This window comes from Talpa europaea, assembly GCF_964194135.1.
Source record: "Talpa europaea genome assembly, chromosome: 10".
Lineage (NCBI taxonomy): Eukaryota > Metazoa > Chordata > Mammalia > Eulipotyphla > Talpidae > Talpa > Talpa europaea.
Genome location: NC_140077.1, coordinates 101,147,383 through 101,160,413, shown reverse-complemented (window position 1 = coordinate 101,160,413; position 13,031 = coordinate 101,147,383). Strand labels below are relative to the sequence as shown.

The window sequence follows — 13,031 nt, the reverse complement described above, 5'->3', positions numbered from 1 at the left end:
AACTGATTTTATTTGCAGTCACAATTGAAAGCCAATTTACCCCAAATTATGGAAGCTAACTTCAAAATGTTTAGAGGCTAACAAGTATATATCTTATAGCAGAGTGCTCATTTTCAGTGAAATAAAAATTTTGTACTGTGCCTACAGTTGTCCCATAACAAAATACTTCTCTTAAATAAAATTTAAGTGATGTAGTAGCAATTTACCTCTTTAATTCTTCAAAGATTCAGTATCAGCAAAATCACTATGGACATTAATTTGTCCAATTGAAGACTTCAAGTATAGAAATAAAAGTATAAACCAAAGAATGGCATCTAGCCGACCAGCTTATTCTTATGAAGTTTTTATTGGTACATAACCATGCCCATTAGTTTACATGTGGCTACTTTTGAGCTACAATTACAGAATTGAGTAGTTATTAAATGATCCACAAAGCATTTATTATTTGGCCCTCCTAAGAGAGAGTTTGCGGATCCCTGAACACACATACCTCTATCACAAAACCCCTGCACAAACCAACCACAGAGATACAGCAAAGAATTGAGGGAAACAATACATGACTTAAGCTTTCATCTGTTTATTCAATAAGACATTTCTTTCAGAGTTTAGAAATAGGTTGGATACCATTAGTCTTTGTGAATAATGCAGGCAACCATTTTTTAAAAATCAACTTCACTGTGTTTTATAGCACTGTTTTGTTAAGAGTGAACCCTTACCAGTATTCTTGAAGTGTATATGATGGAGAACTGAGGTGTCAATACATTAGGGATCATATATAATAGATAAAATTCCTTAAGTTTTCTTACTGACTTTATACAATCAATGTATGTATTTAGGCAAACTGAATTCCTTATTAAGCAAACATTTTTGCATATGCTGCTTTCTCTTTATCTTTCTGTGCCTTTATCTTTTGTTTGACTTTCAGCAATTCCACTTGGATAGCTGCAAAATAAATGTGATTTGAGTTATTTCTTAAAACATCAAAGAAATTAGGCTAACCGACAAACTGTTTTAATATGATGGTAAACACCACCTTGATGAATCTTTTCGTCTCTACAAAGTATTATCAGAAAATTTTACTCTAGAAAGCATTCACACAAACAGAAGTGTCATGGAGCTTAAGAACCCTAACTGAATTGTACAGAGATTTGTCTTAGCCCTCTCCATTAGAGGGCAATTAAGTGCCTCCCCTACTTTACCTCAGCAATAAGAAATCAAAGATATATTTAATATCTACACCAGGTATCATTCATAGTTGATTTACTAGAAAAACAAACTTCTGGCAAAGCTTTCCTAAAATATATATACAGAGCTAGAATAAAAATTAAAACCACATTCAGCTTAAGGAATGGTCAGACCCAAACATTAATTCACCATAGTCTATCTTTTAGTGCTACACTTTCACAGGAACAGCCTTTCAAGTAATGCAACAGAACAACTAGTAATCAGATATGTGAAAATTAGTTTCACATACTATTCAGAAGGACTAAGAATGTAAGCTCTTGGAGGGCAGGGACCTTGACAATCATGTATGACTGATGTCTGGCCCAATAATGGACATTCTGTAATACCTGTTGAACAGATATCTAAGTGATAAAGAGTACAATGATTCATGAGGATAAATCCTTGACAAAGTGACCTTTCATTACAAAACTGACAACTTACCCTTATCTTCTGGTGCTATCTCCTGAGCTTTCTTAAGGTCAGCCTTTAATCAGAAAAACATTAAAGAAATATTAGGTATATGATTTATGAAGGTGGCTCTCTTTTTAAAAATTAAAATTAAGGGCAAAATGTTACCAGTGCTTGATCATATTCTTTTAATCCTTGCCATCCTTGAGCTTTACGGTACAGTGCTTTGGTATTTGATGGGTCTACTTTAAGAGCCTACAAAAAATTATAAAACACTTTATGTAAATATTAAATAGTAAATACAAATGCTAACTCTCAATGTATTGCCTACTAGCCCCAGTAAACCCTTCTTGGATCCTGTAAATCTTTCTCCTCTATCAACTGGCACAGAATTGTTTTGTCAGTAGGGGGTGCCAAATGGACATGTATAAGAAAGATGTTCCATCGTGCTACTCTCATTAGACTGCTACAGCAAATCATAGCTTCTTCCCTTAGACAACTTCCCCAGGCCCTCCAGTGTGTCCCACAAGTATGGTGAGTACCCGATGACCCTCTCTGCTACCCAGGGAGTCAAAGCCATGCCCTCTCCTATGGGGTCTGGATCTCAGCCTGTGGGCATCAAGAGTGCCTATTCCTTGGGGGGGTCTATCTCAGCTTCAGGGAAGTGGCTGTGCCTATATTTTTCATATATATATATGCATATATATATGCTATCCTCGTGGTTTTTTTTTTCCAATTTATTATTTATACAATAGCTGGGGTACAGGCCAGAGGCACGGAAGGGTGAGAGGATTCACCACAGACAGTGGGGAGCAGAACAGGCAGGCTGACTGAAATACACTGCTGAGGGGAGCAGTGGGCGAGACAGGAGAGGTCAGCCGCGCCATGTGGGAATCTCCCTGGCTGGCCGGGAATCAAACCCGCACTGCGGAGGCTGTGGACAGCTTCACAGCACTGTGCTCAACCTGCTGCACCACCAGGGAGGCCCTATCCTCATGTTCTTTAGAATTGTATTTACTAGCCAATCCCTCGTTATTCCAATTTCCTCTTATACATATTCTTGTATATTGGACATATTCTTGAAGTTTCTCTGTTCAATGTACTGTGTAGTTTGTCTCCTAATTGAGTCCTAACTGATGACATTTCAAATGAAAATCTGTATACACTTGAAATCTAGGAGGATTTTTAGGAACATGAGTTAATAGATCTCTCCTCAGAGACAAACTTTAAAACAGTATGTTTTTCATACACATCATTGTAAATCATTACCTCAATAAACAACTTTAAAAAAAAAAAAAACTATTTCCCTCTTTACTACTTACTTACATCTTTAAGGTCAATATTCAGATTTTAGAAATTGGGTGTGTTAGCTACCTCAGAAAGGTCAAAAAGAGATGCAGAATGTAAACCAATCTTGGCCAAGTTTTTTCCTCTGCAGTATACATATTCATCCCTTCTGTCACATACACTACCAACTTGCAATGTCATTTTATTTCTGCTTGCTCTGGGAACAGTGTAATGTGCAATGGGCATAAAAATTATCCAGGGGTGGTCTTTCTAAAGTACATGCTTTAGTTTGGAAATTTTTTCAAACTATGCAATAGAATCATAATTGCTCTAATCAAGGAAGGCAACGCCCACCACCTTCTAGCTTTACCAGTTAGTCCTCTTGGTGGTCCCCATTAAGACATGTGAACTTTATGTGTGTTCTAATAGTATGCTTATACATGTCCCAATGACCCTAAAGTTAAATATCTCCCTCTGCCAAATTAAAGTTCCCTAATAGAGTCTCCTTTCAATTAAAATACCTGGTGTTTCTATTAGGTGCTTAACATGTGCTACATGCTTTATTTACCATATATAAAAGAACACCAGGCGAGAATGATTTCTATTTAAAGCATACAAATTTAATCTCTGAAATTAGGAATTTGCCCCAAATTACAATGCTAATGGCAGATAACTGATTTTAAAAGCCATGTCTGACTGACTCCACAACCCAGAGTCTTCAGTCACTCGTGACTTTGTCTTCCAAAGCCTAGTACATAAGTAAGTGCTCAATATGTGAAATGAATAAGTGAACTGATGCGTGCTTTGAGGAAAAAAGGGGAAAATATCGTCATAAATATTAAGTGATACACTGTTATAAAGTAAATGGACCAAGAGTAAGAAATGAAGGCCAAAAATATATTTACAGATGACTAAGGTCCTATGTAGTAAGATACACTAATGTATATAAAAATTGCTTTTGTTCACGTTAAGTCATAATCTAACCCTTTAAAAAGATCAACATCAGACTTACCTCCAAACAACTGTCTATTGCTCCCTGCCAATTTGACATCTTCAGTTTACAAGCACTAATATTCAGCACACAGCTTAAAGCTACAGGTTGCAGCTTTGGTCTATCTGCTTTCTCAATAACAGCCTTTGAACCTTCCACATACCTGGAGAACATATTGACAGAAGTCAGTTAGACTTAGTTTGCTTCTTCAACTATGTGAAAAAGTGTTGTTTCTGACATAAGGTGCTCAAATGTTTAAATTCTAATGATCACAATTTTTTATTTAATACTTTAGAAAAATTTTATTCCAAGTTCTTTCTCAAAGTATTCAAAAGTGGTCAATGTAAGAACAATGCCCAAATCTAAAGATAGTAATGCACTAGTGATACTTCCATTTTTTTAAATTAGGTCCCCATTATGTACTCTGCAATGTAATTATGTTTGGAACTCGCTGTGGGAGCGGGAATGGAAAAGTTGATTTTGAACTGTATTTTAATATATTTCCTACTTCTGTCACTGAAAAGGGTGAGAAGCAATGAGCACACTTGGCTACCAGAATATGGTTTCTAAAGTATATTTGCTCCTTGCAAAAACTGCTAATATCAGATCTGGAAATAAGGTTAAGTATAAGATGTGCATGGACTGTCTTGGGCCAGAAAGGAAGCAAGTACTAACAGACTAATAGGAACATGTCAGCATATACAGGAAAGGGGACTTCCACTAGATAAACTGGGAACTCTTAAACATCTGGAAGAATGATGTTTTAAATTGAATTAGAAAAAACACCAGTTCTCCAGTGATACTAAAAAAAGGTGGGGGGAGGCTCTTTCAGACAGATGAATGTTAGCTAATAGCTACAATGAATATAACAGTTCTCAACCATCAGTGCAGTAACTGATTCAGCCATGGTTTTCAGTGATACAAAAACCACTGGGTGAAAGGTTAGGAAAAGGATATTCACACAGTACTTAGTAATTACTTCTGAGGAAAACAGGTACTTTTATAACAGCAACAACTGACTGCCACCATTTTAACCAAATGTAAAAACTCAGAAACAGTTCAAACTGACAAGTGCTTTCAGGATGAGATATAGAAAACATGTGGCACCTATCTAAATCTTGCCTGATGAATGTGTAAAGGAACATGAGTATTAACATACTATTCTTTCAACTTTCATATTTTGACAATCTAGCACAAAAGTGCTAGAGGCAACAGAAAATGCAACTATTTCAACATATCTGGTTACAGATAATTTGCCAAATTTCAGTTTATAATTCAATTACAAGTTGTTAAAATTCATTAAAAATACCGTACTAGGGTCTGGGAAGAAAAGGGGGGAGGAGAGAATATTTTATTACCTTAAAACTTTTGTATATTTTTTAATGGCCATCTCCCAGTTCTGAGATTTGAAAAATGTATTTCCAATGTTTTTCAAGTCTTCTGCTATTAATAAGATTTTATCTACCTGTATGAAAGAATACAAATATATTGGATTTTAGTAAGTAATGTGGCTTAATGTTAGAATCTATCATTAGGACAAATTGATATAAAGAGCTCAAATTTTCAGTAGTAAATATTTTTAGAAATTTAGGTAATTAAAATTTGACTAATTGGAAAGTACTTACATCTTTTAGATCTATATCTGCATCCTCAGGGAAATCTGGATAATTGTCACCAGAACCATCTTTGGGGAATATTCCCCAATCATCCCCTTCCTTCAGTTCTCCGCATTCTGCAATAACGCACAACTGTAAAAAGAATCCTATATTGTAGAAGTGTACTAACTGATTAATGAGATATTTTTAAGTCCATTCATGAAGCTATGTATCTGCAAGACACGTGCAGCTCTGCCCAACTCTTTTGAGACAACAGACTAACATCAAGAGGCTTGTCCTCTGTTCTAACCGCAGTAATGCCCACTATATACATTCCAGGTATGCAAATGCATCACTGTTTTTTACAAAAGCATTTTATTGCTATTCATCAGCTCAGAGTACAGAGTTAAACTGAAACTTTCTCCATTCTCTGTGATTTCCTTTAGGTGGGGCATATGCTTTCAATTAACAATTTCCCTCAGACCTTGAAGGACAGCCTACCTACTGCAGGTATTTGAGTTTCCAATTAGGATGGGTAGTATTATGACTATTCTGATTCACAATTAGTACACAAGGATCTTTAAGTTACGTTAATTCAGTCTGATCTTAAGTAATTGTGTAGGATAAGATAACAGGGCAAGAAAAGCTAGCCATCAAGAGCAGACCAAACCACCAATTAAATGACAGAGTCTAAACAGGGTTCTGGTTTCCTGTCCTTTCTGTTATGTACATATACACATACTGACTGAAAGCTTTGCAGGGATAGGAAGATGTGAGTAACCTACCAAAAATCACCAAGATTGAAGCTGATATAGTAAAAATCTCCTTTTAAACTTATTTCCATTCCTTTTTAGAAATAGTTTCAAAGAAAAGGTGACAGATCCAGGCTTTCTATACCAACAGTTGTCCTAACATTTTTCCTCTGATCCTTTTACTTACATTTCATTAAGGCGGCAACTAATGAAGTGTATTTCACTGTAACTTTTTACTTACTTTGGCAGGCTTTTCACCATTCACGTCTACATTTTCCAGTATTCTTGCCACACCCATTCCTTTAATTACTTGACCAAATACCACATGTTTCCCATCCAGATGAGGAGTTGGAACTGTTGTGATAAAGAACTGAGAACCATTCGTATTAGGGCCGGCATTTGCCATGCTCAACAAACCCTCCTGATCATGCTGTAGAAAAAGAAATCATTACAAGGCAAAGGTTAGAGATACTGTCCTGAATTGTTCTTTTATTGACTATTCACATAAAACTAGGGTGGATTATAATACCATTTAGATCAAACGAAATAGTGTAATTTACTGTGTATAAAATTACAACCTTTAATTCACAAAACATGGAATACTTATTTTTTAAAGCTGAAGAAAAACTTATGAAGGCGCTATACACATGTTGAATTATAATGCTGCGTGCCTGAAAGTTATATTATAAACCTGTTACCTCAGTAAATGTTCATTAAGAACAAAAAAAAAGTTTACGGCACCAAATAACAGACAATAGGGGGCAGGCAGTTAATTTCTAAAGCAGCCATATTGAGAAAAGGCTTATACTTCCTTTATGATGCTTCTGCATTAAGGGGTCTAATAGTTACACCTTTTTTTATGATAAATGCACTTTTTCCTGAGAAGACATGAACAGTCTTCCTACTTGTATTGGTCTGCATTATGAGGCTCCCTTTATCCATCAATAAACTAAAACAGGGAGAGGATATTTAGTGTCATCACTCAGGTACCCTGCTAATCTCAAAAGAATCCAAGTATGGTGGCTTTCTTCCCAAGTGAGTTACTTCCTCAGAAAATGCCCAGAAGACGCTGCTGGACACATCTCGAAATCAAATGTCTACTTTGACATGAACCTGTTCAAAGGGTCTGTGAAGCCCAATTTTTTATCCTTACACTTTATCCTTACACTTTTCTAAATTTAATCCTCGCTGGTCCATGCACTGTGACTCAGATGACTCTTCCCACCAAAATGCCTCTGACTACTTCAGTCAACTCAAATTCAGCTTTTAAGACCACCAAGTTAGAAGGCGAGAACGATGTGTCCTTTCAATACGGCCCCTTTCAAATGATCAAATGATCATCATGTCATCTTAGTTTTCATCCTTCTGGTAGCTTCCCTTTTCCCGCTCCAAAAGTTTGCTGCTTTTCTAACAACATTAAATAGAACATTAGAACTTTATTTCCTGGGCCTTGTTTAGTCTTCATCTACCTTCACTTGTTTCCCTCCTTCAATCTGGCACCTCAGCCACCGTGCAAGGTCCAGTTTACCCAGCTTAAATGCCCATTCTTCAATATCTTCCCTAATAATTTGGCCCGTATAAGTCATACAAGCCATATATTTCTAATATAATCTATACAGAAAGTCTCAAATTAGCATTTCTTTTCATACTATTACAATATTCTTCAGTTGTCCTGTGCGTTACTTCCTGGTAAGTTTACAAATTCTTTGTCCTCAAGGCTTTTCATTTTTTGGTGCCAATGACAGTACTGAACATATAGTATCAGCCAATAAGTACTGTTTAGGAGACCCATGACATTTACTTTTCAAATCATCCAAATTACCATGCTCGTATTCCGTATTTCCAAAGACATCGCTTTATTTCTGTACTTACATGTCTATTCTTACAACTTGCATGATACAATAGACCCCAGTTACATCCTGGAACAATGAAAGTAAGGAGGTATAGGCACCGCTAACACCCTTTAGAAGCTTGAACATTAACCATATCCACTAATTTGCAAAACCCCTGACATCTTAGGTCATAGTGATATTTTTGCTGCTCTTCATCTTCAAGCATAAACATGCATAAGTCACCATCTTTCTGATAATGACAATATTTTTCCTGGAAACAATTTTGCCATACGTGTGACCACACTTAGCGCTCACTGGCTTTACTGCAGCATGTAATGCTTTTGCCAATTAAAATCATAACTGGGGCCTACCTGGTGGCACAAGGGGTTAAGACGCAACCTCTGAAGCTATCCACAGCCACCGCAGCACGAGTTCCATCTCTGGCCAGGGGGCTACCCACATGGTGCAGCAGACCTCTCCTATCTTGCCCTCTGCTCCCCTCAGCAGTGTATTTCAGTAGATCTGCCTGTTCTGTTCCTCATTCTGTCTCTGGTGAATCCTCTCACCCCACCTTTACCCCACCTCTTGTATGGATAAATATTTTTTAAAAATTAAATAAAATCATAACTGGATGAACTTTTTCCATATTAAAGATGCATATTTATAAGTATGATACTTTTTACAAGAAAAGAATCTAAGTACACATAAGAGACTTAATGGTATCTAATCCAACAAGTAATCCAGACACACAACAGCCTTTACTATCAGCAATAAACATGCATTTTTGTCTACTTTACCTTATAATGGAAATTTTCATCTTCAAATTTTTCACCATAAATACTTTCTCCACCTGTCCCATTCTGATTTGAAAAGTCACCACCCTGAATCATAAATTTCTTAATAACTATAAAAAGGGAAAATATCTATTAGAAACTAAGATATGGATGACTTCAGCAATGTTAATTAATATGCAATAATAAAGGCAACTTACTAACACATGACTTTAGTCACTCTCCTGTTTCTCCTCATTCATTCCCACAACTCCAAGCTCTTAAAAGGCTTTTCAGTCTGATTCCAAACTAACTTTAATAAAGATACACAGCTACATTATAAAGGAAAAAGATATAGGCTGAGTCTGGAGAAATCCATGCACAAGCTTCCTCCTTCCTTATACCTTCTCCCTGGTATGAAAGGTCACAGGGCACATCTTTCCCCCCAGGGGGAAAAAAAAAAAAGGCAACCATGTCTATATAATGTTTCCAGGAAAATCCATTAGAGACTCAGCAGCCAAGGTTTTTATTAGGGTTCATCATGCAGGTTCTCTCTGCCTAACATGTACCAAAATTACAACTCCTAAGAGGAAAGCTGGTGTTCAACATAAATCAAATTGTTGAGAACCAAATCAAAATTGACTGTACAGTCTAGAAATAGACCCTTATGACTTAGGCAATGGTTCACGCGCCAAGTTCCCAGACTCCGGGCAGTGGCGAACCCTGCATGGAGACCTTTTCAAGGAGAGGCGGCTCAGGTTGGCTATGTTAACTCTTTTCTGCATACACTTTATCAACATATTGGGGTACTTTATTAAAATAAAAGTAAACCAATAATTTAATATTTTTAAAAATTAGTCATCTTTCTTAATAAATGATATGATTATAGTTTACTTACATCCATTAAACAAATATTTATTGCATGCCCACTCAATGACTAAATGTTAACAAAATGGTGAAAATATATAGTTCCTAATGTCATCTACTAAAAGAACCATCAAACAATTGCTGAACAAACCTGTTTACACAAAGTGTGAGACGTAAGAAAAGTTACCTTTTAATCACATATCACACCAATGTCCAAGACACTGAATTAATTAGCTGGCACAATTTTTTGGTCACTAAACAACAATCAAGCTAAGGTTCTGCTTATTTATCACAGTCATTCCCTTTCTCAATCTAATTATATAGGAGTGAAGAAGTGGTGAAACTATAGTAGTCCATTTCTCTTCAAATAGATCTTAGTACCCTCCCATGATGCCACCTTTCACAGCCTAACCTTTATGAAACTGAGCTATTGCCTCAGATGTCAAAGTGTTCCCTCGGAAATGAATAGTTATTTTTAACTCTCACTCCTTACTCAGGTGTTTTCTTCCCTAACTCCTACAGGACAGGATTTGATCATGTATGTGAATAATCACATTCAGAAAATTAACACATACTTCGATGGAAAGGGCATCCCTTGAAATGGAGAGGTTTCCCAGTGGTGGATCCAGTGCCTTTTTCTCCAGTACATAATGCACGGAAATTTTCTGCAGTTTTGGGTACAATATCTGCAAACAATTCTAAGACAATTCGGCCAACTGAAAGAAAATAAAATCATGTCAGTATACAAAACACAGCCAAATAAACAAACGATAAAAGAGGACAGTTGATAAAACATGGTGATTGAGATACAAAGTTCTCTTTATTGGTTATCTTTCTAATATTCACATTAATCCACCTGATGTGAAGTATCATGTGTCTAAAATGAATTTTTTTCTTACATTTGAAGAATAGGCTTATTAGGAACAGGAGAAAAAGAGAGGCACCTTCTTAGTCACAGGCAGGCAAGACTGCTGTCTCCTATTTTAAACAACTGTTTTTCTAGATCTTACAAGGGAAATAAGCGATGTGGCCAGAAATTTAACACTATCTAAGGGACATCATGAAGGGCAAATGGTTTTAAATTCTGTTTAATTTCTTCTATATGCATTCAGATTGAATACTGGGAGACCAATAAGAAACAATTAAGTATCTCTTGAGTGGTCAGGTTGGCCGAGTGTCCCAAAGAGCTGTATGTAGGATTTGTGCTTTGTGAAATCTGCCTTGTAGTGTTATAGGTCAGGGAGAGGGGCAGCCCAAACCCCGCTAACCTGCCTATTCTAAATGGGTTCTGCCATCCGCCGCATCAACAGAAAACATAGGAGACTTTAAGGGGAAGGAACTTTAATAAAACTAGGAAACAATACAGGTAAGGCAGAGTCTAGTTTCTAAATGAAGCACCCAAAGTTACCCGTCCCCTCGTGGGTAAAAGTCCATCCAAATGGGATTGGCCCAGAGCAAGGCCCCAAAGCCTGCCACAAATCTAAAGCATCTTCCAGTGGGGACCCACAGCAAAGGGTCAGAAACAACCAGACAAGCCCGGATGGAAAAGAGCAAAATCAACATCAAGATAAAAACTGCCATTGTCACCTCCCCACGGGTCTCACCCACATCTGTGTCACCCAGTCCACGACCAAAAGACAAGCACAGTTTCTTCTCTAGGCTCCATGCGCCTCCTCCAGGTCTCCTGGCTCCATCCTGCTTCCTTCTTCAGTCTCTTCTGCAGCTTCTTCTCTCCCTGCTCAGCTCCACCCTCCCTTGGGTGGGGCAGGGAACCTCCCCCTTTCCTGGGGACCACCCTGTTACAATCCCCCCTTTTAATTTTTATTCCACCATATCTATGGTGGCACAAATTTCTGGTTGTAGTCTTAGGAGACAGTCTTTTTTACAGTAGCACAGCTTCAGAAGCAAGTGGGGGGGGGGATTCCCCATTCTAGAGAACTCCAAAGGCAGGTAAAAGTAAGTCTAGCACTAATTTCAAACCAAACCGAATACACATACATGTGTGTCTGTCTTTCCAAAGGATGCTTGAATCCTGATGAGTTTATCTGTGTATGCGCTCAAACACGCTCCTTGGCCAGCAATTTTAACATGTTTCAGAACAAGAGCAATTCAGTTACAAGGCAACACGCTAATTCAGAGGCGCTTAGGCGCCTCCAAACTGCTACCGTAGCCTAGGCAACCAATCGCCACATTAAACTCATTTTGCCCAACACCAAAAAAGAAAATGTCCATCAGTCTGGACCTCTAGACTAAGAATCAGAAAATCAGGAAAAAGCAGTATACCAAATCGCTTTAATTTACAAAGAGCACGACTGGACCCCAAAACACGCATATCCCAGAGACTTTCTGAACGCCCCACTGCAAGCAAAAAAAATCACAATTTACGCCAATTTGGTGGCGCAAGTGGCGGGGAGAGGCAACCAAAGCACGAGTGGCGACCCGAAAGGCCGCCTGCACCAGAAATTTCCAGAAACTTCCGCACCACTGTGGCATTGGTACAAGGGCGCTGGCTCGACCCCGCCCTGGATGCCTGGGTTTCTGCCGGCGCCCCGGGTCGGTCCGAAGCGCGCCCCGCAGCAGCCCGGGGTCCGCATCGCACCCCACCCTCGGGGTCCCCGCGGCCGGCCCCCGGGCATTCGCGCGCCTCACTCCGCGCTCACCTCGCTCCCCTCCGACGTCTACGTCAAAGAAGACTCTGGGATTACTAGGGCTGGACGGCTTGGCCCGGGGGGACGGTTGCGACATTGTGCCGTGCACCCGCGTTTGCAGCGAGCTCGGGAGACCGCGTGGCCGCAGCGCAGCTCCCACCGCGAGCGCCGCTCCCCGCGCAGGGCAGACGGCGGCGCTCGCGAGCCACTTCCGGGGCGGTCCGACGGCCCAAGTCCGACTTCCGGCGTGTGTCCCGCCGTCTCTCGTCCGGCCACCCGGGCCCGGCTTTTCTCTCTCGCAGAAGTTACGCCCCCCGTTCTCGGGATCCCCGACGCGGCGTTTCTTCGCCTTCCACCGCCGCGTGGTAGCGCCCTGGAGACGGGCGTCCCCGCCCCGGACTCAGGTTGGCCGCTCACTCGCGGGTGACTTTCTCTGCAGCTCACTTTTCTTTTCTTTTTTTTTGCTGATTATGACTTCTTTTTTTTTTTTCTATCAGGACTGTGATTTTATTTTATTTTTTGCTATTTTTTATACTATTTGCTTTTCTTGTCTGGAAAACGGGAATAAAAGGCCCACCTGGGGAGGGAGGAGCCCAGGGGACTGAGGTGAGGGTGCACGGGTGCCTTGGGGAAGGAAACTCAGACACCTGAGGGGGT

General features: G+C 39.2%; 1 protein-coding gene across 1 annotated transcript; it reads right to left on the bottom strand.

The window, feature by feature from the left end:
* Positions 1-853: 853 nt before the first annotated feature.
* On the bottom strand, positions 854-12,471 carry PPID (peptidylprolyl isomerase D; the record flags this gene model as incomplete). Its single annotated transcript, XM_084245057.1, has 10 exons — positions 854-942; positions 1,666-1,708; positions 1,801-1,887; positions 3,932-4,073; positions 5,269-5,375; positions 5,536-5,658; positions 6,499-6,687; positions 8,887-8,993; positions 10,302-10,442; positions 12,387-12,471. The coding sequence occupies 10 exons, from the start codon at positions 12,469-12,471 to the stop codon at positions 854-856; spliced, it is 1,113 nt and encodes a 370-aa protein (XP_084101183.1).
* Positions 12,472-13,031: the final 560 nt, after the last annotated feature.